Source organism: Pelophylax lessonae, assembly GCF_965119305.1.
Source record: "Pelophylax lessonae genome assembly, contig: HAP1_SCAFFOLD_197, whole genome shotgun sequence".
NCBI lineage: Eukaryota > Metazoa > Chordata > Amphibia > Anura > Ranidae > Pelophylax > Pelophylax lessonae.
This window is the reverse complement of record NW_028120115.1, coordinates 287,223-314,865: the sequence shown is the minus strand read 5'-3', so window position 1 is coordinate 314,865 and position 27,643 is coordinate 287,223. Positions and strand designations below refer to the sequence as shown.

The 27,643-nt window shown below is 55.2% G+C and overlaps 1 protein-coding gene across 1 annotated transcript in view; it reads left to right on the top strand.

Annotated features, from left to right (window-relative positions):
- LOC309543551 (uncharacterized protein) overlaps window positions 1–27,165 on the top strand; it is a gene marked incomplete at its 3' end in the record, with an annotated part of 34,780 nt that extends 7,615 nt beyond the window's left edge. Inside the window, exons 4-5 of the mRNA XM_082276023.1 lie at window positions 22,896–27,113; window positions 27,146–27,165. Coding sequence (XP_082132149.1) covers window positions 22,896–27,113; window positions 27,146–27,165 — 4,238 coding nt within the window. The remainder of the gene's footprint in view (window positions 1–22,895; window positions 27,114–27,145) is intronic.
- Between the last annotated feature and the right edge of the window lie 478 nt (window positions 27,166–27,643).

Sequence of the window (27,643 nt, the reverse complement as noted above, 5' to 3'; positions counted from 1 at the left end):
GAGAAGCCGCCTCCCTGCTTCTGCTGCTGGTTAGAAGCCGCCTCCCTGCTTCTGCTGCTGGGGGAGAAGCCGCCTCGCTGCTGCTGGGGGAGAAACCGCCTCGCTGCTGGGGGAGAAGCTGCCTCACTGCTGCTGCTGCTGCTGCTGGGGGAGAAGCCGTGCTGTGCCCCACGGGGGACTAGTAATCTTGTATGAAGGTGCACTACGCCCCTCAGGATCTGAAATCGTGTATGGAGGTGGGCCACGCACCTCAGGATCCAATATCTTGTATGGAGGCACACCATGTCCGAGAGGATCCAATATCTTGTGTGTGGGTGCACGATGCACCTCAGGTGTCAATATGATCTATGGAGTTGCACCACGCCCCACAGGATCCTATGTCTTGTATGTAGTTTCACCACACACCTCAGCATCCAATATCTTGTGCAGAGGTGCAGCAGGCCTCACAGGAGCTAATATGTTGTATGGAGGTGCACCATGCCTCACAGGATCTAATGTCTTGTATGGAGGTGCACCATGCCTCACCGGATCGAATATATTGTATGGAGGTGCACCATGCCTCACAGGATCGAATGTCTTGTATGGAGGTGCAACATGTCCCAAATGATCCAATATCATGGATGAAGGTGCTGCTGCGGGGGAGAAGCCATTTCCCTGTTGCTGCGGGGGAGAAGCCATGTCCCTGTTGCTGGGGGGGGAGGGGGTAAAGCCATGTCCCTGGGGGGAGGGGGGGGAAGCCGCCTCGCTGCTGCTGGGGAGAAGCCGCCTCGCTGCTGCTGGGGAGAAGCCGCCTCGCTGCTGCTCCTGCTGCTGGGGAGAAGCCGCCTCGCTGCTGCTCCTGCTGCTGGGGAGAAGCCGCCTCGCTGCTGCTGGGGAGAAGCCGCCTCGCTGCTGCTGGGGGAGGGGGTAAAGCCATGTCCCTGGGGGGAGGGGGGGGAAGCCGCCTCGCTGCTGCTGGGGAGAAGCCGCCTCGCTGCTGCTGGGGAGAAGCCGCCTCGCTGCTGCTGGGGAGAAGCCGCCTCGCTGCTGCTCCTGCTGCTGGGGAGAAGCCGCCTCGCTGCGGCTCCTGCTGCTGGGGAGAAGCCGCCTCGCTGCTGCTGGGGAGAAGCCGCCTCGCTGCTCCTGGGGGAGAAGCCGCCTCGCTGCGGCTCCTGCTGCTGGGGAGAAGCCGCCTCGCTGCGGCTCCTGCTGCTGGGGAGAAGCCGCCTCGCTGCGGCTCCTGCTGCTGGGGAGAAGCCGCCTCGCTGCTGCTGGGGAGAAGCCGCCTCGCTGCTGCTGGGGGAGGGGGTAAAGCCATGTCCCTGGGGGGAGGGGGGGGAAGCCGCCTCGCTGCTGCTGGGGAGAAGCCGCCTCGCTGCTGCTCCTGCTGCTGGGGAGAAGCCGCCTCGCTGCTGCTGGGGAGAAGCCGCCTCGCTGCTGCTGGGGGAGGGGGTAAAGCCATGTCCCTGGGGGGAGGGGGGGGAAGCCGCCTCGCTGCTGCTGGGGAGAAGCCGCCTCGCTGCTGCTGGGGAGAAGCCGCCTCGCTGCTGCTGGGGAGAAGCCGCCTCGCTGCTGCTCCTGCTGCTGGGGAGAAGCCGCCTCGCTGCGGCTCCTGCTGCTGGGGAGAAGCCGCCTCGCTGCTGCTGGGGAGAAGCCGCCTCGCTGCTCCTGGGGGAGAAGCCGCCTCGCTGCGGCTCCTGCTGCTGGGGAGAAGCCGCCTCGCTGCGGCTCCTGCTGCTGGGGAGAAGCCGCCTCGCTGCGGCTCCTGCTGCTGGGGAGAAGCCGCCTCGCTGCGGCTCCTGCTGCTGGGGAGAAGCCGCCTCGCTGCTGCTGGGGAGAAGCCGCCTCGCTGCTGCTGGGGGAGGGGGTAAAGCCATGTCCCTGGGGGGAGGGGGGGGAAGCCGCCTCGCTGCTGCTGGGGAGAAGCCGCCTCGCTGCTGCTCCTGCTGCTGGGGAGAAGCCGCCTCGCTGCTGCTCCTGCTGCTGGGGAGAAGCCGCCTCGCTGCGACTCCTGCTGCTGGGGGAGAAGCCGCCTCGCTGCTGCTGCTGGGGGAGAAGCCGCCTCGCTGCTGCTGCTGGGGGAGAAGCCGCCTCGCTGCTGCTCCTGCTGCTGGGGAGAAGCCGCCTCGCTGCTGCTGGGGAGAAGCCGCCTCGCTGCTGCTGGGGGAGGGGGTAAAGCCATGTCCCTGGGGGGAGGGGGGGGAAGCCGCCTCGCTGCTGCTGGGGAGAAGCCGCCTCGCTGCTGCTGGGGAGAAGCCGCCTCGCTGCTGCTGGGGAGAAGCCGCCTCGCTGCTGCTCCTGCTGCTGGGGAGAAGCCGCCTCGCTGCGGCTCCTGCTGCTGGGGAGAAGCCGCCTCGCTGCTGCTGGGGAGAAGCCGCCTCGCTGCTCCTGGGGGAGAAGCCGCCTCGCTGCGGCTCCTGCTGCTGGGGAGAAGCCGCCTCGCTGCGGCTCCTGCTGCTGGGGAGAAGCCGCCTCGCTGCGGCTCCTGCTGCTGGGGAGAAGCCGCCTCGCTGCGGCTCCTGCTGCTGGGGAGAAGCCGCCTCGCTGCTGCTGGGGAGAAGCCGCCTCGCTGCTGCTGGGGGAGGGGGTAAAGCCATGTCCCTGGGGGGAGGGGGGGGAAGCCGCCTCGCTGCTGCTGGGGAGAAGCCGCCTCGCTGCTGCTCCTGCTGCTGGGGAGAAGCCGCCTCGCTGCTGCTCCTGCTGCTGGGGAGAAGCCGCCTCGCTGCGACTCCTGCTGCTGGGGGAGAAGCCGCCTCGCTGCTGCTGCTGGGGGAGAAGCGGCCTCGCTGCTGCTGGGGAGAGGCCATCTCCCTGTTGCTTCTGCGGGGCGGGGGAGAGAAGCCATCTCCCTGCTGCTGTGGAGAAGCCGCCTCCCTGCTTCTGCTGCTGGGGAGAAGCCGCCTCCCTGCTTCTGCTGGGGAGAGGCCATCTCCCTGTTGCTTCTTCGAGGGGGGGGGGAGAGAAGCCATCTCCCTGCTGCTGGCATAGAAGCCGCCTCCCTGCTTCTGCTGCTGGGGGCGAAGCCGCCTCCCTGCTTCTGCTGCTGGGGGCGAAGCCGCCTCCCTGCTTCTGCTGCTGGGGGCGAAGCCGCCTCCCTGCTTCTGCTGCTGGGGGCGAAGCCGCCTCCCTGCTTCTGCTGCTGGGGGCGAAGCCACCTCCCTGCTTCTGCTGCTGGGGGCGAAGCCACCTCCCTGCTTCTGCTGCTGGGGGCGAAGCCACCTCCCTGCTTCTGCTGCTGGGGGCGAAGCCGTCTCCCTGCTTCTGCTGCTGGGGTGAAGCCGTCTCCCTGCTTCTGCTGCTGGGGAGAAGCCGCTGGGGAGAGGCCATCTCCCTGCTGCTTCTGTGGGGGGGGAGGCCATCTCCCTGGCCCTTGGGGGGGGGGAGAGGCCATCTCCCTGTTGCTTCTGCGGGGGGGAGGCCATCTCCCTGTTGCGTCTGCGGGGGGTGGGGCGAGAGAAGCCATCTCCCTGCTGCTGGTAGGAAGCCGCCTCCCTGCTTCTGCTGCTGGGGGAGAAGCCGCCTCGCTGCTGCTGCTGGGGGAGAAGCCGCCTCGCTGCTGCTGCTGGGGGAGAAGCCGCCTCGCTGCTGCTGCTGGGGGAGAAGCCGCCTCGCTGCTGCTGGGGAGAGGCCATCTCCCTGTTGCTTCTGCGGGGCGGGGGAGAGAAGCCATCTCCCTGCTGCTGTGGAGAAGCCGCCTCCCTGCTTCTGCTGCTGGGGAGAAGCCGCCTCCCTGCTTCTGCTGGGGAGAGGCCATCTCCCTGTTGCTTCTTCGAGGGGGGGGGGAGAGGAGCCATCTCCCTGCTGCTGGCATAGAAGCCGCCTCCCTGCTTCTGCTGCTGGGGGCGAAGCCGCCTCCCTGCTTCTGCTGCTGGGGGCGAAGCCGCCTCCCTGCTTCTGCTGCTGGGGGCGAAGCCACCTCCCTGCTTCTGCTGCTGGGGGCGAAGCCACCTCCCTGCTTCTGCTGCTGGGGGCGAAGCCACCTCCCTGCTTCTGCTGCTGGGGGCGAAGCCGTCTCCCTGCTTCTGCTGCTGGGGTGAAGCCGTCTCCCTGCTTCTGCTGCTGGGGAGAAGCCGCTGGGGAGAGGCCATCTCCCTGCTGCTTCTGTGGGGGGGGGGGGAGGCCATCTCCCTGGCCCTTGGGGGGGGGAGAGGCCATCTCCCTGTTGCTTCTGCGGGGGGGAGGCCATCTCCCTGTTGCGTCTGCGGGGGGTGGGGCGAGAGAAGCCATCTCCCTGCTGCTGGTAGGAAGCCGCCTCCCTGCTTCTGCTGCTGGGGGAGAAGCCGCCTCGCTGCTGCTGCTGGGGGAGAAGCCGCCTCGCTGCTGCTGCTGGGGGCGAAGCCACCTCCCTGCTTCTGCTGCTGGGGGCGAAGCCACCTCCCTGCTTCTGCTGCTGGGGGCGAAGCCGTCTCCCTGCTTCTGCTGCTGGGGTGAAGCCGTCTCCCTGCTTCTGCTGCTGGGGAGAAGCCGCTGGGGAGAGGCCATCTCCCTGCTGCTTCTGTGGGGGGGGGGGGGAGGCCATCTCCCTGGCCCTTGGGGGGGGGAGAGGCCATCTCCCTGTTGCTTCTGCGGGGGGGAGGCCATCTCCCTGTTGCGTCTGCGGGGGGTGGGGCGAGAGAAGCCATCTCCCTGCTGCTGGTAGGAAGCCGCCTCCCTGCTTCTGCTGCTGGGGAGAAGCCACCTCGCTGCAGCTGCTGGGGAGAGGCCATCTCCCTGTTTCTTCTGCGGGGGGGTGGGAAGAAGCCGCCTCCCTGCTGCTGGGGGAGAAGCCGCCTCCCTGCTTCTGCTGCTGGGGGCGAAGCCGCCTCCCTGCTTCTGCTGCTGGGGGCGAAGCCGCCTCCCTGCTTCTGCTGCTGGGGGCGAAGCCGTCTCCCTGCTTCTGCTGCTGGGGTGAAGCCGTCTCCCTGCTTCTGCTGCTGGGGAGAAGCCGCTGGGGAGAGGCCATCTCCCTGCTGCTTCTGTGGGGGGGGGGGAGAGGCCATCTCCCTGGCCCTGGGGGGGGGGGGAGAGAGGCCATCTCCCTGTTGCTTCTGCGGGGGGGAGGCCATCTCCCTGTTGCGTCTGCGGGGGGTGGGGCGAGAGAAGCCATCTCCCTGCTGCTGGTAGGAAGCCGCCTCCCTGCTTCTGCTGCTGGGGAGAAGCCACCTCGCTGCAGCTGCTGGGGAGAGGCCATCTCCCTGTTGCTTCTGCGGGGGGGGGGAAGAAGCCATCTCCCTGCTGCTGGGGGAGAAGCCGCCTCCCTGCTTCTGCTGCTGGGGGAGAAGCCGCCTCCCTGCTGCTTCTGCGAGGGGGGGGGGAGAAGCCATCTCCCTACTGCTGGGTTAGAAGCTGCCTCCCTGCTTCTGCTGCTGTGATAGAAGCCGCCTCCCTGCTTCTGCTGCTGTGATAGAAGCCGCCTCCCTGCTTCTGCTGCTGGGATAGAAGCCGCCTCCCTGCTTCTGCTGCTGGGATAGAAGCCGCCTCCCTGCTTCTGCTGCTGGGATAGAAGCCGCCTCCCTGCTTCTGCTGCTGGGGAGAAGCCGCCTCCCTGCTTCTGCTGCTGGGGAGAAGCCGCCTCCCTGCTTCTGCTGCTGGGGAGAAGCCGCCTCCCTGCTTCTGCTGCTGGGAAGAAGCCACCTCCCTGCTTCTGCTGCTGGGGAGAAGCCGCCTCCCTGCTGCTGCTGGGGAAGAAGCCGCCTTCCTGCTTCTGCTGCTGCTGGGGAAGAAGCCGCCTCCCTGCTTTTGCTGCTGCTGGGGGAGAAGCCGCCTCCCTGCTTCTGCTGCTGCTGGGGGAGAAGCCGCCTCGCTGCTGCTGGGGGAGAAGCCGCCTCACTGCTGCTATTGGGGTAGAAGCCGCCTCGCTGCTGCTGGGGGAGAGGCCATCTCCCTGCTGCTGCTGGGATGGAAGCCGCCTCCCTGCTGCTGCTGCTGGGATGGAAGCCGCCTCCCTGCTGCTGGGATAGAAGCCGCCTCCCTGTTTCTGCTGCTGGGATAGAAGCCGCCTCCCTGCTTCTGCTGCTGGGGAGAAGCCGCCTCCCTGCTTCTGCTGCTGGTTAGAAGCCGCCTCCCTGCTTCTGCTGCTGGGGGAGAAGCCGCCTCGCTGCTGCTGGGGGAGAAACCGCCTCGCTGCTGGGGGAGAAGCTGCCTCACTGCTGCTGCTGCTGCTGGGGGAGAAGCCGTGCTGTGCCCCACGGGGGACTAGTAATCTTGTATGAAGGTGCACTACGCCCCTCAGGATCTGAAATCGTGTATGGAGGTGGGCCACGCACCTCAGGATCCAATATCTTGTATGGAGGCACACCATGTCCTAGAGCAGGGGTGTCAAACTCAATTTAATCGTGGGCCACATCAGAATTATGGTTGCCCTCAAAGGGCCAGTTATATCTGTAGGATTAGATGTCCAGAGCACGCCCCCTTTCACCGTTACATGGGATTTCAAGAATCCCCCCACCATCAGAAGTCAAAAGTCACCCACCCTTCCTTACATCACAATGCACCCCCTTACCTTGTGCTGCTGCCAAGAAGAAGATGCGGGTGGATCTGGGAAGAAGTGCCGAGTCTGGAGGAGAACCAGAGGAGGGCTGGAGTCAGCCTCCAGAGTCTGCTGAATGCTGAGACCAGGGGAGGCAAAGGCAAGGTGGGGTTGCAGCTGCACAGAGAGGTGCAGGATCTGCAGGAGGATTCTGCCCTCCTCTCTGCTGCAAACTGCTGAGAAAGAGGGGGAGGGTGGTCAGCTGCACAGAGGAGTACAGAATCTGGCAAAGGAGTTCTGTCCTCTCTGCTGCCGACTACAGAAGGTGAGGGCAGAGACAAGGGGGGTGTCGCAGCTGTAGAAGAGGTGCAAGGGCCATATGAAATGGCCTGGGGGGGCGCATTCGGCCCGCGGGCCTTGTGTTTGACACCTGTGTCCTAGAGGATCCAATATCCTGTGTGTGGGTGCACAATGCACCTCAGGTGTCAATATCATCTATGGAGTTGCACCACGCCCCACAGGATCCAATGTCTTGTATGTAGTTTCACCACACACCTCAGCATCCAATATATTGTATGGAGGTGCACCATGCCACACAGGATCTAATATATTGTATGGAGGTGCACCATGCCTCACAGGATCTAATGTCTTGTATGGAGCTGCACTATGCCTGACAGGATCCAATATCTTGTATGGAGGTGCACCATGTCCCAAATGATCCAATATCAGAAGCCATTTCCCTGTTGCTGCTGCTGGGGGAGAAGCCGCCTCCCTGTTGCTGCTGCTGGGGGAGAAGCCGCCTCCCTGTTGCTGCTGCTGGGGGAGAAGCCGCCTCGCTGCTGCTACTGGGGGAGAAGCTGCTGCTGCTGGGATGGAAGCCACCTCCCTGCTGCTGCTGGGATGGAAGCCACCTCCCTGCTGCTGCTGCTGCTGCTGGGATGGAAGCCACCTCCCTGCTGCTGCTGCTGCTGCTGCTGCTGGGATGGAAGCCACCTCCCTGCTGCTGCTGCTGGGATGGAAGCCGCCTCCCTGCTTCTGCTGCTGGGATAGAAGCCGCCTCCCTGCTTCTGCTGCTGGGGGAGAAGACGCCTCCCTGCTTCTGCTGCTGCTGGGGGAGAAGCCGCCTCCCTGTTTCTGCTGCTGGGATAGAAGCTGCCTCCCTGTTTCTGCTGCTGGGATAGAAGCCGCCTCCCTGCTTCTGCTGCTGGGGGAGAAGCCGCTTAGCTGCTGCTGCTGGGGGAGAAGCCGCTTAGCTGCTGCTGCTGGGGGAGAAGCCGCCTCACTGCTGCTGCTGGGGGAGAAGCCGTCTCACTGCTGCTGCTGCTGGGGGAGAAGCCGTGCTGTGCCCCACGGGGGACTAGTCATCTTGTATGAAGGTGCACTACGCCCCTCAGGATCTGAAATTGTGTATGGAGGTGGGTCACGCACCTCAGGATCCAATATCTTGTATGGAGGCACACCATGTCCGAGAGGATCCAATATCCTGTGTGTGGGTGCACAATATCATCTATGGAGTTGCACCACGCCCCACAGGATCCAATGTCTTTGTATGTAGTTTCACCACATACCTCAGCATCCAATATATTGTATGGAGGTGCACCATGCCTCACAGGATCTAATGACTTGTATGGAGCTGCACTATGCCTGACAGGATCCAATATCTTGTATGGAGGTGCACCATGTCCCAAATGATCCAATATCATGGATGAAGGTGCTGCTGCGGGGGAGAAGCCATTTCCCTGTTGCTGCTGCTGGGGGAGAAGCCGCCTCCCTGTTGCTGCTGCTGGGGGAGAAGCCGCCTCCCTGTTGCTGCTGCTGGGGGAGAAGCCGCCTCCCTGTTGCTGCTGCTGGGGGAGAAGCCGCTTCGCTGCTGCTGCTGGGGGAGAGGCCGCCTCGCTGCTGCTGCTGGGGGAGAGGCCGCCTCGCTGCTGCTGCTGGGGGAGAGGCCATCTGCCTGCTGCTACTGCTGGGATGGAAGCCACCTCCCTGCTTCTGCTGCTGGGATAGAAGCCGCCTCCCTGCTTCTGCTGCTGGGATAGAAGCCGCCTCCCTGCTTCTGCTGCTGGGATAGAAGCCGCCTCCCTGCTTCTGCTGCTGGGATAGAAGCCGCCTCCCTGCTTCTGCTGCTGGGGGTGAAGCCGCCTCCCTGCTTCTGCTGCTGGGGGAGAAGCCGCCTCCCTGCTGCTGCTGCTGGGGGAGAAGCCGCCTCCCTGCTGCTGCTGCTGGGGGAGAAGCCACCTCGCTGCTGCTGCTATTGGGGGAGAAGCCGCCTCGCTGCTGGGGGAGAGGCCATCTCCCTGCTGCTGGGATAGAAGCCGCCTCCCTGCTGCTGCTGGTATAGAAGCCGCCTCTCTGCTGCTGCTGCTGGGGGAGAAGCTGGCTCGCTGCTGCTGCTGGGGGAGAAGCCGCCTCCCTGTTGCTGCTGCGGGGGGGGGGGGTGGATGGAGTGAACCATCTTCCTGCGGGGGGGGGAAAGCCATCTCCCTGCTGCGGGGGGGAAGCCATATCCCTGTTGCTGCTGTGGGTAGGGAAGCCGTGTCCCTGTTGCTGCCGCTGGGGGGGGAACCATGACCCTGCTGCTGCGGGGGGGAAGCCATCTCCCTGTTGCTGCCGTGGGGTGGGGGGAATGGAGTGGAAACCATGTTGCTGCTGCAGGGGGGAAGCCATCTCCCTGCTGCTGTGGGGGGGGGGGAACCATCTCCCTGCTGCTGCAGAGAAGCCATCTCCCTGCTGCTGTTGGGGGGGGGAAGCCGCCTCCCTGCCGCCTTTTGGGGGGGGGGAGCCGCCTCCCTGCTGCTGTTGTGGGGGGAGAAGCCACCTCCCTGCTGCTGTTGAGGGGGAGAACCATCTCCCTTCTGCTGCAGGGGGGGGAGCCATCTCCCTGCTGCTGCGGGGGAGAAGCCATTTCCCTTTTGCTGCTGTGGGTGGGGAAGCCGTGTCCCTGTTACTGCTGCGGGGGGAGGGAGATTGCAGGGGGGAGAGAATCCATCTCCCTGCAGCTGCTGCTGTTGCGGTGGAAGCCATCTCCCTGCTGCTGCGTAGAAGCCATCTCCCTGCTGCTGTTGGGGGGGGGGAAGCCGCCTCCCTGCTGCTGTTGGGGGGGGGAGGAGCCGCCTCCCTGCTGCTGTTGGGGGGGAGGAGCCGCCACCCTGCTGCTGTTGGGGGGGAGGAGCCACCTCCCTTCTGCTGTTGGGGGGGAGAAGGAGCCACCTCCCTGCTGCTGTTGGGGGGGAGGGAGCCGCCTCCCTGCTGCTGTTGGGGGGGGGGAGAAGCCGCCTCACTGCTGCTGTTGGGGGGGGGGAGAAGCCGCCTCCCTGCTGCTGTTGGGGGGGAGGAGCCGCCACCCTGCTGCTGTTGGGGGGGGGAGGAGCCGCCACCCTGTTGCTGTTGGGGGGGAGGAGCCGCCACCCTGCTGCTGTTGGGGGGGGGGGGAAGGAGCCGCCTCCCTGCTGCTGTTGGGGGGGGGAAGGAGCCGCCTCCCTGCTGCTGTTGGGGGGGGGGGGAAGGAGCCGCCTCCCTGCTGCTGTTGGGGGGGGAGAAGCCGCCTCCCTGCTGCTGTTGGGGGGGGGAAGAAGCCGCCTCCCTGCTGCTGTGGGGGGGGGGAAGAAGCCGCCTCCCTGCTGCTGTTGGGGGGGGGGAAGAAGCCGCCTCCCTGCTGCTGTTGGGGGGCAGAGAAGCTGCCTCCCTGCTGCTGTTGGGGGGCAGAGAAGCCGCCTCCCTGCTGCTGTTGGGGGGCGGAGAAGCCGCCTCCCTGCTGCTTGGGGGGGGGAGAAGCCGCCTCCCTGCTGCTGTTGGGGGGGAGCAGCCGCCTCCCTGCTGCTGTTGCGGGGGAGAAGCCGCCTCCCTGCTGCTGTTGCGGGGGAGAAGCCGCCTCCCTGTTGCTGTTGAGGGGGAGAAGCTGCCTCCCTGCTGCTGGGGGAGAAGCCACCTCCCTGTTGCTGCGGGGGGGGGGAAGCCATCTCACTTCTGCTGCTGGGGAGAAGCCGCCTCCTCTGCAGGGGGGAACCTCCCTCCTGCTGCGAGGGGGAAAGCCATCTCTCCCTGCTGCTGCGGGGAAGAAGCCATTTCCCTGTTGCTGCTGTGGGGGGGGGGGGAAGCCGTGTCCCTGTTGCTGCCGCTGGGGGGGGACATGACCCTGTTGCTGCCGTGGGGGGCAACCATGTCCCTGTTGCTGCTGCGGGGGAGAAGCCATCTCCCTGATGCTGCCGTGGGGTGGGGGGAGGGGGGGGGGGTGGAGTGGAGAACCATGTCCCTGCTGCGGGGGGGAAGCCATCTCCCTGCTGCTGCTGGGGGGGGGGGGAGAAGCCATCTCCCTGCTGCTGCTGGGGGGGGGGGGAGAAGCCATTTCCCTGCTGCTGCTGGGGGGGGGGGAGAAGCCATTTCCCTGCTGCTGGGGGGGGGGGAGAAGCCATCTCCATGCTGTTATTTGCAAATACTTGGTTCTGGCCTGTGGTCACCTCCAGCCGTCTGATGTGGCCTTAGCGCTCTGTGGTGACCTGTCTGTTTCTAGACACAGAGGGGACAGTCCTGCAGAAACGGGGGACCCCAGCCCCCACTCCATTCATAGTTGCGGTTATTTTTGTTCTGTGCCTTCAGGTGTCACCCCCTGCAAGCTGGAGTCCTGTGATCCTTATTGAGTTTAGCTCACCACCCTATTCCTACCCCCTCCACGTGGGTCCCCTGCCATGTCAGCCAGGCTTTAGATTACCCATCCCCACTATGGACCAGTCAGCGATCACTTGTTGGAATCCCTCTTTAACCACCTCCCATATCTTGTATGGAAGTACAGCATGTCCCACAGAATGCAATATCCTGGCATGGAGGCGCACCACGTCCCACAGGATCCAATATCTTCTATGGAGGCGCACCACGTCCCACAGGATCCAATTTCTTGTATGGAGGCGCACCACGTCCCACAGGATCCAATATCTTGTATGGCGCTGTATCACGCCGCTTAGGATCCAATATCTTGTATGGCGATGTTTCACGCCCCTTAGGATCCAATATCTTGTATGGCGATGTATCACGCCCCTTAGGATCCAATATCTTGTATGGAGGCGTACCACGTCCCACAGGATCCAATAACTTGTATGGAGGCGCACCACGTCCCACAGGATCCAATATCTTGTATGGAGGCGCACCACGTCCCACAGAATCCAATATCTTGTATGGCGATGTATCACGCCCCTAGGATCCAATATCTTGTATGGCGATGTATCACGCCCCTTAGGATCCAATATCTTGTATGGAGGCGCACCACGTCCCACAGGATCCAATATCTTGTATGGAGGCGCACCACGTCCCACAGGATCCAATATCTCTTGTATGGAGGCGCACCACGTCCCACAGGATCCAATATCTTGTATGGAGGCGCACCACGTCCCACAGGATCCAATATCTTGTATGGAGGCGCACCACGTCCCACAGGATCCAATATCTTGTATGGAGGCGCATCACGTCCCACAGGATCCAATATCTTGTTTGGAGGCGCACCACGTCCCACAGGATCCAATATCTTGTTTGGAGGCGCACCACGTCCCACAGGATCCAATATCTTGTATGGAGGCGCACCACGTCCCACAGGATCCAATATCTTGTATGGAGGCGCACCACGTCCCACAGGATCCAATATCTTGTATGGCGATGTATCACGCCCCTTAGGATCCAATATCTTGTATGGAGGCGCACCACGTCCCACAGGATCCAATATCTTGTATGGAGGCGCACCACGTCCCACAGGATCCAATATCTTGTATGGAGATGTATCACGCCCCTTAGGATCCAATATCTTGTATGGAGGCGCACCACGTCCCACAGGATCCAATATCTTGTATGGAGGCGCACCACGTCCCACAGGATCCAATATCTTGTATGGAGATGTATCACGCCCCTTAGGATCCAATATCTTGTATGGAGGCGCACCACGTCCCACAGGATCCAATATCTTGTATGGAGGCGCACCACGTCCCACAGGATCCAATATCTTGTATGGAGGCGCACCACGTCCCACAGGATCCAATATCTTGTATGGCGATGTATCACGCCCCTTAGGATCCAATATCTTGTATGGCGATGTTTCACGCCCCTTAGGATCCAATATCTTGTATGGAGGCGCACCACGTCCCACAGGATCAAATATCTTGTATGGAGGTGCACCAGGTCCCACAGGATCCAATATCTTGTATGGAGGCGCACCACGTCCCACAGGATCCAATATCTTGTATGGAGGCGCACCACGTCCCACATGATCCAATATCTTGTATGGAGGCGCACCACGTTCCACATGATCCAATATCTTGTATGGAGGCGCACCACGTCCCACAGGATCCAATATCTTGTATGGAGGCGCACCACGTCCCACAGGATCCAATATCTTGTATGAAGGCGCACCACGTCCCACGGGATCCAATATCTTGTATGAATTTGTATCACGCCCCACAGGATCCAATATCTTGTATAGCGATGTATCACGCCCCGTTTGGAAGCACTTGGACCGGAGTTTGCGGGGGAAGAATGTAAGTGACCTTCAGGTGCTGGGTTCTCTGTAATTCTTTCCAGGTACAAATCCAGGGATTGCCTGAACCCTGAATCTGTAAATAGGCTGGCCTGAGCACTGGGAGCTTCCATATTTGCATAGGCCAGGGGCGCCATTCAATTCTGTTACATGCTGTTTTACTTACTGAAAAGGGTCAACAATGTGGAACTGACTGCTGGCATATTACACTGGGTGGAGTGTGATCAGCACCATGCTTGTTCCTGCTTTCTTATGTCCAAGACCCATCTCCCTGATGGGGGGACCATCTCCCTGCTGGTGGAGGATGGAGGGAAGCCATCTCCCTGCTGGTGGATGATGGAGGGAAGCCATCTCCATGCTGGCGGAGGATGGGGGGAGCCATCTCCGTGCTGGCGGATAGGGGAGCGTCATCTCCCCGCTGGCGGTGGATAGGAAGGGGAGCCATCTCCCCACTGGCGGTGGATAGGAAAGGGAGCCATCTCCCCGCTGTCGGTGGATAGGAGGGGGAGCCATCTCCGTGCTGGCGGTGGATGGTAGGGGGAGCCATCTCTGTGCTGACGGATAGGGTAGTGTCATCTCCCCGCTGGCGGTGGATAGGAAGGGGAGCCATCTCCCCACTGGCGGTGGATAGGAAAGGGAGCCATCTCCCCGCTGTCGGTGGATAGGAGGGGGAGCCATCTCCGTGCTGGCGGTGGATGGTAGGGGGAGCCATCTCTGTGCTGGTGGATAGGGGAGCATCATCTCCCTGCTGGCGGTGGATAGGAGGGGGAGCCATCTCCCTGCTGGCGGATAGAAGGGGGAGCCATCTCCCCGCTGGCGGTGGATAGGAGGGGGAGCCATCTCCCTGCTGGCGGATAGGAGGGGGAGCCATCTCCCCGCTGGCGGTGGATAGGAAGGGGAGCCATCTCCCTGCTGGCGGATAGGAGGGGGAGCCATCTCCCCGCTGGCGGTGGATAGGAGGGGGAGCCATTTCTGTGCTGGCGGTGGATAGGAGGGGGAGCCATCTCTGTGCTGGCGGTGGATAGGAGGGGGAACCATCTCCCTGCTGGCAGATAGGGGAGTGTCATCTCCCCGCTGGCAGTGGATAGGAGGGGGGTCATCTACGTGCTGGCGGATAGGGGAGTGTCATCTCCCCACTGGCGGTGGATAGGAGGGGGGGTCATCTACGTGCTGGCGGATAGGGGAGCGTCATCTCCCCGCTGGCGGTGGATGGTAGGGGGAGCCATCTCTGTGCTGACGGTGGATAGGAGGGGTGCCATCTCTGTGCTGGCAGTGGATGGTAGGGGGAGCCATCTCCCTGCTGGCGGATAGGGGAGTGTCATCTTCCCACTGACTTTTGTCAGGAGGGGGAGCCATCTCCATGCTGGCGGTGGATGGGGGGGGAAGCCATCTCCCTGCTGGCGGATAGGGGAGCGTCATCTCCCCGCTGACGGTGGATAGGAGGGGGAGCCATCTCCCTGCTGGCTGTGGATAGGAGGATTAGACCTCTCTGCTGGCGGACAATAGGGGGGGGAGCCATCTCCGTGCTGGCGAACATTAGGGGGAGGAGCCATCTCCGTGCTGGCGAACATTAGGGGGAGGAGCCATCTCCTTGCTGGCGGACATTAGGGGGGGAGCCATCTCCATGCTGGCGGACAATGGGGGGGAGCAATCTCCGTGCTGGCGGACATTAGGGGGGGAGCCATCTCCTTGCTGGTGGACATTAGGGGGGGGGCATCTCCCCGCTGGCGGACAATAGGGGGGCATCTCCATGCTAATGGACGATAGGGATAGCCATCTCCCTGCTGGAGGAGGATAGGGGGAGACCTCTCCTTGCTGGTGGAGATTCCGTGTAGACATTTAGGTCATCAGCCTTGACCCTAACCAGTTGGATTGAGTAGAGCTCTATAGGTGATGGTGTCATCTAATGTCTGTAGGCCATGGTGTTTTCTGACCCCTGTGGGACCGTCTGTGAGTGTTCTTGTCTATATGTCTGTGCAGTGTCGAGAGTGTCGTCTGACGTCTGTGGGTCATGGTGTCGCCTGACGTCTGTGGGTCATGGTGTCGCCTGACGTCTGTGGGTCATGGTGTCGCCTGACGTCTGTGGGTCATGCTGTTATCTAATGGCTGTGAGTGTTACATAGTTAGTCAGGTTGAAAAAAGACATCTGGCTCAACCAATTAACCACTTTAGCCCCGGAGGATTTGGCTGCTCAAAGACCAGGCCCTATTTTGTGATTCGGCACTGCGTGAATTTAACGGACAATTGCGCGGTCGTGCGCCGCTGTACCCAAATGGAATTGACGTCCTTTTTTTCCCCACAAACAGAGCTTTCTTTTGGTGGTATTTGATCACCTGTGCGATTTTTTATTTTTTGCGCTATAAACAAAAGAAGAGCGACAATTTTGAAAAATAACAATATTTTTCACATTTTTTTTTATATGAAATTCTTTAAAAAAAAATGTAAAAATTTAAATTTTTTTTAACATTTTAGGCCAATTTGTTTTCTGCTACATATTTTTGGTAAAAAAAAATCGCAATAAGCATATTTTGATTGGTTTGCGCAAAAGTTATTGCGTTTACTAAGGGAAAGATTTTTGTCATTTTTATTGTTTTCTTTTTTAACGAGTAATGACGGCGATCTGCGATTTTTTGCGGGACTGCGATATTGCGGCGGACAGATCGGACCCTTGACTGACATTTTTGACACTTTTGGGGGGACCAGTGACATTACTACAGTAATCGGTGCTATAAATATGCACTGTCACTGTAAAAATGACACTGGCAGGGAAGGGCTTAACTTTACTGGTGATCAAGGGGTTAAGTATGTCCCTAGGGGCGTGATTCTAACTGTGGGGGGCGTGGCTTGTGATGTAATCACAGAGACATGCGATCCTATATAGTCTCTGTGATCACTTCAGTGAGAATAACAGACTGCTGTGTTTACATCATCCGTCCGTCCTTCTCTCTCTGCTGTAGGAGATCGCGAGTGGCCGGCGGACATCGGAGCCACCAGTCACACGCACTGGCACCCCAGGGAACGAGCGGGGGTGGGAGCGCGGCGGCGCACGCTCTCCCCCAACAGGCTCGTGGGTGAGCGACGTATGTCTACGTCACTTTGCCTGTAAGCGGCAGAGCGCCGCAGTAAATAGGTTAAAAAAAAAAAAAGTAATGAAAACCCAACCATAGAATCCCATATACACAATCCTATACCCGCCCCCACCATACAATCCCATATACACAATCCTATACCCACCCCAACCATACAATCCCATATACACAATCCTATACCCTCCCCAACCATACAATCCCATATACACAATCCTATACCCTCCCCAACCATACAATCCCATATACACAATCCTATACCCACCCCAACCATACAATCCCATATACACAATCCTATACCCACCCCAACCATACAATCCCATATACACAATCCTATACCCACCCCAACCATAGAATCCCATATACACAATCCTATACCCGCCCCCACCATACAATCCCATATACACAATCCTATACCTGCCCCAACCATACAATCCCATATACACAATCCTATACCCTCCCCAACCATACAATCCCATATACACAATCCTATACCCACCCCAACCATACAATCCCATATACACAATCCTATACCCGCCCCAACCATACAATCCCATATACACAATCCTATACCCTCCCCAACCATACAATCCCATATACACAATCCTATACCCACCCCAACCATACAATCCCATATACACAATCCTATACCCGCCCCAATCATACAATCCCATATACACAATCCTATACCCACCCCAACCATACAATCCTATACCCTCCCCAACCATACAATCCCATATACACAATCCTATACCCGCCCCAACCATACAATCCCATATACACAATCCTATACCCTCCCCAACCATACAATCCCATATACACAATCCTATACCTGCCCCAACCATACAGTCCCATATACACAATCCTATACCCGCCCCAACCATACAATCCCATATACACAATCCTATACCCACCCCAACCATACAATCCCATACACACAATCCTATACCCACCCCAACCATACAATCCCATATACACAATCCTATATCCGCCCCAATCATACAATCCCATATACACAATCCTATAACCACCCCAACCATACAATCCTATACCCTCCCCAACCATACAATCCCATATACACAATCCTATACCCGCCCCAACCATACAATCCCATATACACAATCCTATACCCACCCCAACCATACAATCCCATATACACAATCCTATACCCGCCCCAATCATACAATCCCATATACACAATCCTATACCCACCCCAACCATACAATCCTATACCCTCCCCAACCATACAATCCCATATACACAATCCTATACCCGCCCCAACCATACAATCCCATATACACAATCCTATACCCGTCCCAACCATACAATCCCATATACACAATCCTATAACCACCCCAACCATACAATCCTATACCCTCCCCAACCATACAATCCCATATACACAATCCTATACCCGCCCCAACCATACAATCCCATATACACAATCCTATACCCACCCCAACCATACAATCCCATATACACAATCCTATACCCGCCCCAATCATACAATCCCATATACACAATCCTATACCCACCCCAACCATACAATCCTATACCCTCCCCAACCATACAATCCCATATACACAATCCTATACCCGCCCCAACCATACAATCCCATATACACAATCCTATACCCTCCCCAACCATACAATCCCATATACACAATCCTATACCCGCCCCAACCATACAGTCCCATATACACAATCCTATACCCGCCCCAACCATACAATCCCATATACACAATCCTATACCCACCCCAACCATACAATCCCATATACACAATCCTATACCCTCCCCAACCATACAATCCCATATACACAATCCTATACCCGCCCCAACCATACAGTCCCATATACACAATCCTATACCCGCCCCAACCATACAATCCCATATACACAATCCTATACCCACCCCAACCATACAATCCCATATACACAATCCTATATCCGCCCCAATCATACAATCCCATATACACAATCCTATAACCACCCCAACCATACAATCCTATACCCTCCCCAACCATACAATCCCATATACACAATCCTATACCCTCCCCAACCATGCAATCCCATATACACAATCCTATACCCGCCCCAACCATACAATCCCATATACACAATCCTATACCCGCCCCAACCATACACTCCCATATACACAATCCTATACCCTCCCCAACCATACAGTCCCATATACACAATCCTATACCCGCCCCAACCATACAATCCCATATACACAATCCTATACCCGCCCCAACCATACAGTCCCATATACACAATCCTATACCTGCCCGAACCATACAATACCATATACACAATCCTATACCCGCCCCAACCATACAATCCCATATACACAATCCTATACCCGCCCCAACCATACAATCCCATATACACAATCCTATACCCGCCCCAACCATACAATCCCATATACACAATCCTATACCCGCCCCAACCATACAGTCCCATATACACAATCCTATACCCGCCCCAACCATACAATCCCATATACACAATCCTATACCCACCCCAACCATAGAATCCCATATACACAATCCTATACCCACCCCAACCATACAATCCCATATACACAATCCTATATCCGCCCCAATCATACAATCCCATATACACAATCCTATACCCACCCCAGCCATACAATCCTATACCCTCCCCAACCATACAATCCCATATACACAATCCTATACCCGCCCCAACCATACAATCCCATATACACAATCCTATACCCGCCCCAACCATACAATACCATATACACAATCCTATACCCGCCCCAACCATACAATCCCATATACACAATCCTATACCCGCCCCAACCATGCAATCCCATATACACAATCCTATACCCGCCCCAACCATACAATCCCATATACACAATCCTATACCCTCCCCAACCATACAATCCCATATACACAATCCTATACCCACCCCAACCATACAATCCTATATACACAATCCTATACCCTCCCCAATCATACAATCCCATATACACAATCCTATACCCGCCCCAACCATGCAATCCTATATACACAATCCTATACCCTCCCCAACCATACAATCCTATATACACAATCCTATACCCACAGTTGATCCAGGGGAAGGCAAAAAAAAACCCAGCAAAGCATGATCCAATTTACTACAGCAGGGGGAAAAAATCCTTCCTGATCACCTGAGAGGCAATCAGATATTCCCTGGATCAACTTTACCTATAAATATTAGTACCCATTTATATTATGTACACCTAGGAGAGAATCCAAGACTTTCTTATAGCAATCTACTGAGCTGGCCAGAACCACCTCTGGAGGGAGTCTATTCCACATTTTTACAGCTCTTACTGTGAAGAAACCTTTCCATATTTGGAGACGAAATCTGTTTTCCTCTAGATGTAAAGAGTGCCCCTTGTCCTCTGTGATGACCTTAAAGTGAACAACTCAACACCAAGATCACTATATGGACCCCTTATGTATTTATACATGGAGATCATATCCCCCTTATGTATTTATACATGGAGATCATATCCCCCCCCCCCCTTATGTATTTATACATGGAGATCATATCCCCCCTTATGTATTTATACATGGAGATCATATCCCCCTTATGTATTTATACATGGAGATCATATCCCCCCCCTTATGTATTTATACATGGAGATCATATCCCCCCTTATGTATTTATACATGGTGATCATATCCCCCTTATGTATTTATACATGGAGATCATATCCCCCCCTTATGTATTTATACATGGAGATCATATCCCCCCTTATGTATTTATACATGGAGATCATATCCCCCCTTATGTATTTATACATGGTGATCATATCCCCCTTATGTATTTATACATGGAGATCATATCCCCCCCTTATGTATTTATACATGGAGATCATATCCCCCCTTATGTATTTATACATGGAGATCATATCCCCCCTTATGTATTTATACATGGAGATCATATCCCCCCTTATGTATTTATACATGGAGATCATATCCCTGCTTATGTATTTATACATGGAGAGCATATCCCCCCTTATTTATTTATACATGAAGATCATATCCCCCCCCTTATGTATTTATACATGGAGATAATATCCCCCCCTTAGTTATTCATACATGGTGATCATATCCCCCCTTATGTATTTATACATGGAGATAATATCCCCCCTTAGTTATTCATACATGGTGATCATATCCCCCCCTTATGTATTTATACATGGAGATCATATCCCTACTTATGTATTTATACATGGAGAGCATATCCCCCCTTATTTATTTATACGTGAAGATCATATCCCCCCCCTTATGTATTTATACATGGAGATAATATCCCCCCCTTATGTATTTATACATGGAGATCATATCCCCCCTTATGTATTTATACATGGAGATCATATCCCCCCTTATGTATTTATACATGGAGATCATATCCCCCCTTATGTATTTATACATGGAGATCATATCCCCCCTTATGTATTTATACGTGGAGATCATATCCCCCCTTATGTATTTATACATGGTAATCATATCCCCCCTTATGTATTTATACATGGAGATCATATCCCCCTTATGTATTTATACATGGTGATCATATCCCCCCCCTTATGTATTTATACATAGAGATCATATCCCCCCCTTATGTATTTATACACAGAGATCATATCCCCCCTTAATCTCCTCTTCTCAGGAGAGAATACATTCAGTTCCTCTAATCTCTCCTCATAGCTGAGCTCCTCCATGCCTCTTATCAGTTACATAGTAGTTGAGGTTGAATAAAGACAATAGTCCATCCAGTTCCCCCTGTGTAGATGTGTGTGGCTGTAATCATCTCTCATACCCCTGAATGTTCTGACCCTTGAGATGTACGTCTAAGTCTTTTGAAAGCCACCATACTTCCCGCAGAAACCACCTTTTGTGGTAGAGAATCCACAATCCTGTAGCCCTAACAGTAAAGAACCCCCCACGTTGCCTGAGGTTAAAACGCTTCTCCTCTAATCGCATTGTATGCCCTCGAGTCCTCGTGCAAGTTTGGTTGCCCTTCTCTGCACTTTCTCCAGTTCCCGGATATCCTTTTTAAGAACTGGAGCCCAAAACTGAAATGCATATTCCAGATGAGGTCTTACTAATGATTTGTACAGATGATAACTCTCTCTCTGGAGTCCATGCCTCTGTTAATACAAGAAAGGACTTTGCTTGCTTTGGAAACAGCAGCTTGGCATTGCATGCTATTATTAAGCTTAGGATGTACCAGAACACCCAGATCCTTCTCCGCTATGGATTCCCCCAGATCCTTCTCCGCTATGGATTCCCCCAGATCCTTCTCACCGCTATGGATTCCCCCAGATCCTTCTCCGCTATGGATTCCTCCAGATCCTTCTCCGCTATGCATTCCTCCAGATCCTTCTCCGCTATGGATTCCCCCAGATCCTTCACTATGGATTCCCCCAGATCCTTCTCACCGCTATGGATTCCTCCAGATCCGTCTCTGCTATGGATTCCTCCAGATCCGTCTCCGCTATGGATTCTTCCAGATCCGTCTCCGCTATGGATTCCCCCAGATCCTTCTCCACTATGGATTCCCCCAGATCCTTCTCACCGCTATGAATTCCCCCAGATCCTTCTCACCGCTATGGATTCCCCCAGATCCTTCTCCACTATGGATTCCCCCAGATCCTTCTCCGCTATGGATTCCTCCAGATCCTTCTCCACTATGGATTCCCCCAGATCCTTCTCCGCTATGGATTCCTCCAGATCCGTCTCCGCTATTTATTCCCCCAGATCCTTCTCACTGCTATGGATTCCCCCAGCTCCTTCTCCGCTATGGATTCCCCCAGCTCCTTCTCCGCTATGGATTCCCCCAGCTCCTTCTCCGCTATGGATTCCCCCAGATCCTTCTCACCGCTATGGATTCCCCCAGATCCTTCTCACCGCTATGGATTCCCACTAGATCCTTCTCACCGCTATGGATTCCCACTAGATCCTTCTCACCGCTATGGATTCCCACTAGATCCTTCTCACCGCTATGGATTCCCACTAGATCCTTCTCACCGCTATGGATTCCCACTAGATCCTTCTCACCGCTAAGGATTCCCCCAGATCCTTCTCACCGCTAAGGATTCCCCCAGATCCTTCTCTCCGCTATGGATTCCCCCAAATCCGTCTCCGCTATGGATTCCCCCAGATCCTTCTCACCGCTATGGATTCCCCCAGTTCTACTCCCCCTAGTATGTATGATGCATGCATATTCTTAGCCCCCAAGTGCATAACTTTACATTTATCAACATTAAACCTCATTTGCCACATAGTTGCCCAATGAAACAGTGCATTGAGGTCAGCTTGTAAGTTGGAGACATCCTGTAAAGAAATGATTCCACTGCAAAACCTGGTGTCCTCTGCAAATGTGGTGTGGCCTGATGTCGGTGGACCATGGTGTGGCCTAACATTTCTAGGTAATAGTGTCATCTGATGTCTGTGAGTGTTGTTGCCTGATGTCTGTTGTGTGACCTGCTGTCTGTTGGCTGTGGTGTCACCAGATGTCTTTATACCATGGTGCGGTGTGACATATGTGGGCCGTGGTGTGGTAAGACGTCTGTGGGCCGTAGTGTCATCTGATGTCTGTGGGTCATGGTGTGGCGTGACTTCTGTGGGCTGTGGTGTCACGAGATATCTGTGGGCCATGGTGTCACCAGATGTCTGTGGAAAACATACTCCCTTACCATCCTAACATATCCATAGTTTGCACTCAAAATGGGTAAAATGCAATATAATCTAACTTGTATTGACATTCCCTTATAATGGTAGAAGTTATAAGCCTGTGTTCTCTGACACCTATTCATTGCTAATCCATTCTGCTTCATCTTCCATCAGATTCCTGGCCAGGTGAGCAGTTGGCAGCCTCTGACCGAAGCATATTGCAGGAGAGCATTGATCATACGAAGAGCACCGAACCTATACCACCACTGAAGAGACAGAGGAGATACCCCAGAGTGAACCCCTTCAGGTGGATAAAGAGACAGAAGAAGAGTAAAAGTCGTTCTTCCCGAACATCAAGAAGGTCGGAGCAGAGAGAGAACTGGAATATTAAAGAGAGTAACTACGAGACCCCTCCAGTGCAGGATGATGTCTGCACAGATGAAGCGGGGGACAGCAGGGAGGGGCACTCTGAACTGTGCACAGAGGACCCCTCAAACTCTGTGCACACCAGTGAAAGGGAAATAGAGCAGGGTGGCCCTCAGACTGAAGATGGGAACAGAACAAGTAAAGGCGGTCAGAGTTCACGGACAATTCGAATAATGGGCACCAAGTATAAACCAGATCTGAGGGTGACTCTGAGCATCTCAGAGGAGGAACCTGGGAGTGCAGCGCACAAAAGAGAGGGGATAGCAGTCCTAGAACATTACACCCTGCACATAGCCGAGGCTGAGAGAGACACCTCATCAGATACAGCTCCATTCCATGACAAGCATAACACTGATCAGAGGGATGAAGATGGACGTACTCACAGCTGTAAAGGTGCTGCAAGTTCTCCTCCGTCGTTACCTGAAACCACAGATGCTGGGAAGTCTCCTCATCTAAATGAGGAGAAGCCCCCAGAAAAGACTAGAATGGATTCTGCGTGTGAAGGAATGGCTTTGCCACGAAGGAAAGTAAAACACGTCCAGTTCAGTGACACTGTTACCACGTTTATTTTTGAGTCGGAAGAAGCAGAAATCGCAGAGAAGGAATTTTTTGATAGCATTAGGCTGCAGAGGAAAATCCGTCCTCGTGTTGTTATTGTGAGTAAGGACACTAGGATTAGCACCATAGCAGAGCCAACGATTTTTACTAAGAGTCAGGACTCCCAGCCTAAATCCACCCAGCCAGAGCAGAAGATCACCGCGGAACGTGAAGCCACCCAGCCAGAGCAGAAGACCACCGCGGAGCATGACAACCCGGAAGGAGGAAGCCAAGACCTGAAAAGTCCAAATTCCATGAAATGCAACAAAACGATGAAGACCATGGATGAGGTTGAGGGATCTTTGCCAAGCGCAGTTTATATGCGAGACACTGCAGAGCCATCCCCGAATACAGGGCCTTGTCTGCAACCAAAGAACAGAGATGAAGGGTCCATGGTTACCAGAAGTCAGGACTCCAAGCCTCATGCCATCCAGTCAGAGCGTAAGACCACCACAAAACGTGACACTCCGGTTGGAGGAAGCCAAGATCTGAAGAGTCCAAGTTCCATTAAATGCAGCAAGATGATGAAGACCATGGAGGAGGTTGAAAGATCTCTGCCAAGTGCAGTATGTAGGAGAGACACTGCAGAACTATCCCTGTCTACAGGGCCTCCTCTGCAATCTAAGAACACAGATGAAGGATCCATGGTTACCAGGAGTCAGGACTCCAAGCCTAAAGTCACCCAGTCAGAGCGGAAGACTACCACAGAACGTGTCATTCCAGAAGGAGGAAACAAAGATCTGAAAAGTCCAAATTCCGACAAATCCACGAAGATAATGAAGACCACAGAGGAGGTTGAAGGATCTCTGCCAAGCGCAGTATGTAGGAAAGACACTGCAGAGCCATCCCCGTCTACAGGGCCTCTGCTGCAACCAAAGAACAGAAATGAAGAGTCTCTTGTTACCAAGAGTCGGGACTCCAAGCCTAGTGCCACGCAGCCAGAAAGGGAAACCACAGCGGTATGTGACATGCTGGGAGAAGGAAGCCAAGATCTGAAAAGTCAAAGTTCCATCCAGTGCAGCAAGATGAAGACAATGGAGGAGGTTGAAGGATCCCCAAGAAGTGCAGTATGTGGGAGCGACACTACCGAGCCTTCTCCCTCTACAGAGCTACAGCTGCAGCCAACCAAAAGGGACGTAGGGACGCAGATAGATCTGATTAACAAAGAGGAGATGCAGCAATCAGCAAGTGAGATCCAGTTCACCCTACAACACCCAGATGATGGAGATCCGAACTTCATTAAATCTTATTCTTGCTTTAATTGTGGCAGAACTACCCACTGGAAGAGGCTCAGCGACCAGCAGAAAGTCGACGTAGAAAAGTCCTTTCCTCATATGTGCAGATTGTGTAGTCGGCAGAGAGATAAATCAACCTTTAGTTCAGATAAGGGTACACCAATTACAACACCCACTAAATGTGCCACCTCAAGTAAGAATGTTGTTACCGGAAGCCCTGCTAGAAAGAGACCACATCGTTCGCTTCTCGACGATTCCCCCGACGCTAGTTCACCTGCTAAGAAGAAGCAAAGGCAAGATATAAAGGGTGATGCAGAAACACGAAGGAGCTCAGCCAATCCCAGTGGTCACTTGAAGAAGGGTGAAGAGGCATCACTGAGGACCCTAACCAGTCATAGTGCTCAGCTGAAAATGAGTAAGGGGGCATCACTGAGGACCTCAACCAGTCAAATTGTTCACCTGAAGAAAGGTGAGGAAGCTTCACCGAAAACTTTAGTCAATCCTGCTGCTCAGCCGAAGAAAGGTGATGCATCACCAATGACCTCAACCAGTGATAATCTTCAACTTAAGAAGGGTGAGGAGCCAACACTGAGGACATCAACCAGTCATAGTGTTCAGCTAAAGAAGAGTGAGGAGGCTTCACCGAAACCGTCAACCAATCATAATGTTCAACTGAAGAAAGGTGAGGCATCGCCAAGGACCTCAACCAGTCATTCTAAACACCTGAAGAAGGGTGAGGAGGCATCACTGAGGACCTCAATCAGTCATAATCAGCTGAATAAGGGTAAAGAGGAGTCACTGAGGACCTCAAGCAATCATAATGCCCAGCTGAAGAATGGAAAGGAGTCCTTGTCTAGGACCTCAGCTAATCACAATGTACAGCTGAAGAAGAATGCAGACAACAAAAAGAAGTGTTTAGCAGCAAAGAACATTCACACTGATAACAATTTCGACCTATGCAGCCAATGTAAACATTGTGAATCCCCCGAAGATGCCAAGCTCCACCACGAAGTAAAAACTATTAAGAAAACAGCTACGAGACGCTCTTCTTCAAAATTTCTTTCAAATCCAGATCCCAAAAATGATATTCCAGAGAAAAGGAAATCCAACCAAATTCTGCAGAATAAGCCAAGTCCTGTTCAAAAGCAGAAACTCCCATCTGATTTGAAATCCAATAAAGGCACTACCACCCCCCAAGATCAGAACAGTGGTGCTCAGACAAAGAAAGACGCATGTGTGAGATGCGGAAAACTGTTTCTGAAGAGACAAAAGGCAAAACCCCAGGCAAATATTCAGCATAAGAAACCCGTCCGTGGTGGCTCCACTATTTCCACAGATAAAATTCAGAAACTGGCTACAAAATCTGATGCTGTCAGAAAAAAATGGAAGAAGAAATCACTCAGTGAGCCTAAAAAAAAGAAGCCTCGAAACCCAGAGGGCACCAAAAGTCCCAAACCCCCCAGAGGGGCCAGGGATAAGGTTCTTTGCACTAAATGTGGTAAAAGTTTGGCCTTGCATGTGGCGCCCAGTCTGGACGGCCCAAGCGAGAGCGGAAATGATGAAAATGAATGTGTTTTACTTCCCAAGAAGAAGCGGAAGCGCCCTCTTGATGGCATGGAACCTTTCACATGCCGCGACTGCGGCAAAATCTTCACCCGACACTCCAATCTCCTGCAGCACGGTCTAATACACACTGGGGAGCGCCCTTATGCCTGTAAAGTGTGCAGGAAGACTTTCAGGGACAGGCGCTGTCTTATCGTTCACATGCGGTCCCACACCTTGGAGAAGCCATACACCTGCACTTATTGTGGGAAGTGCTTCTCGCAGAACTCCACCCTCAACATCCACCTCAGGATCCACACCGCCAAGCGACCCTTGCAATGCCCTGAGTGCGGGAAGAACTTCATTGAACAAACCAGCTACCGCCGCCACCAGTTGATTCACACTGGCGAGAAGCCCTATGCCTGCTCGTACTGTGGCAGGAAATTCACGCAGCAGGGGCCGATGAAGAGACACGAGGCAATCCACACGGGAGAGCGGCCCTTCGAATGTTTACAGTGCGGGAAAGGGTTTACCGAAAAGACAAAGCTGCAGAAACATGAACGTGTCCACACGGGAGAGCGGCCCTTCGAATGTTTACATTGCGGGAAAACGTTTATCGATAAGACAAAGATGCAGTATCATGAACGTGCCCATCAGAAAGGGAAGGACTGAGCGCCGGTGATGAGACCAAAAATGTTACACCGGGACAGAAGATATAGAGAAGGGGGAGAACCTTCCATGGTGGAGGCCCCATCCAGATCTGTGAGGACTTCTTATGAGGGACACAATGGCGGAGTATTAATGTAGAGAAGGACAAATCCCAGGAACTGGAGCACATGGAAAGTCCAACTGGTGCCTCACTTTACTGACCGGTATTGCAGCCAACGAGCTCCCAGTTACATTTGTGTACAGACATATGTGAAGCTCCTTGTCACCCACAATGTCCACCTCCATGAAAAGATCAAATCTCCCCCACAACGTCCCCCTCCATGAAGAGTTCCAATTTCCCCCACAACAGCCCTTCCATTAAAAGTTCCAATCTCCAACACAATGTTCCCCTCCATGAAGAGTTGTCCATAGGATGAAGTCTTCATCTGCCCTGGCACATCTGGGCCTCTCGTA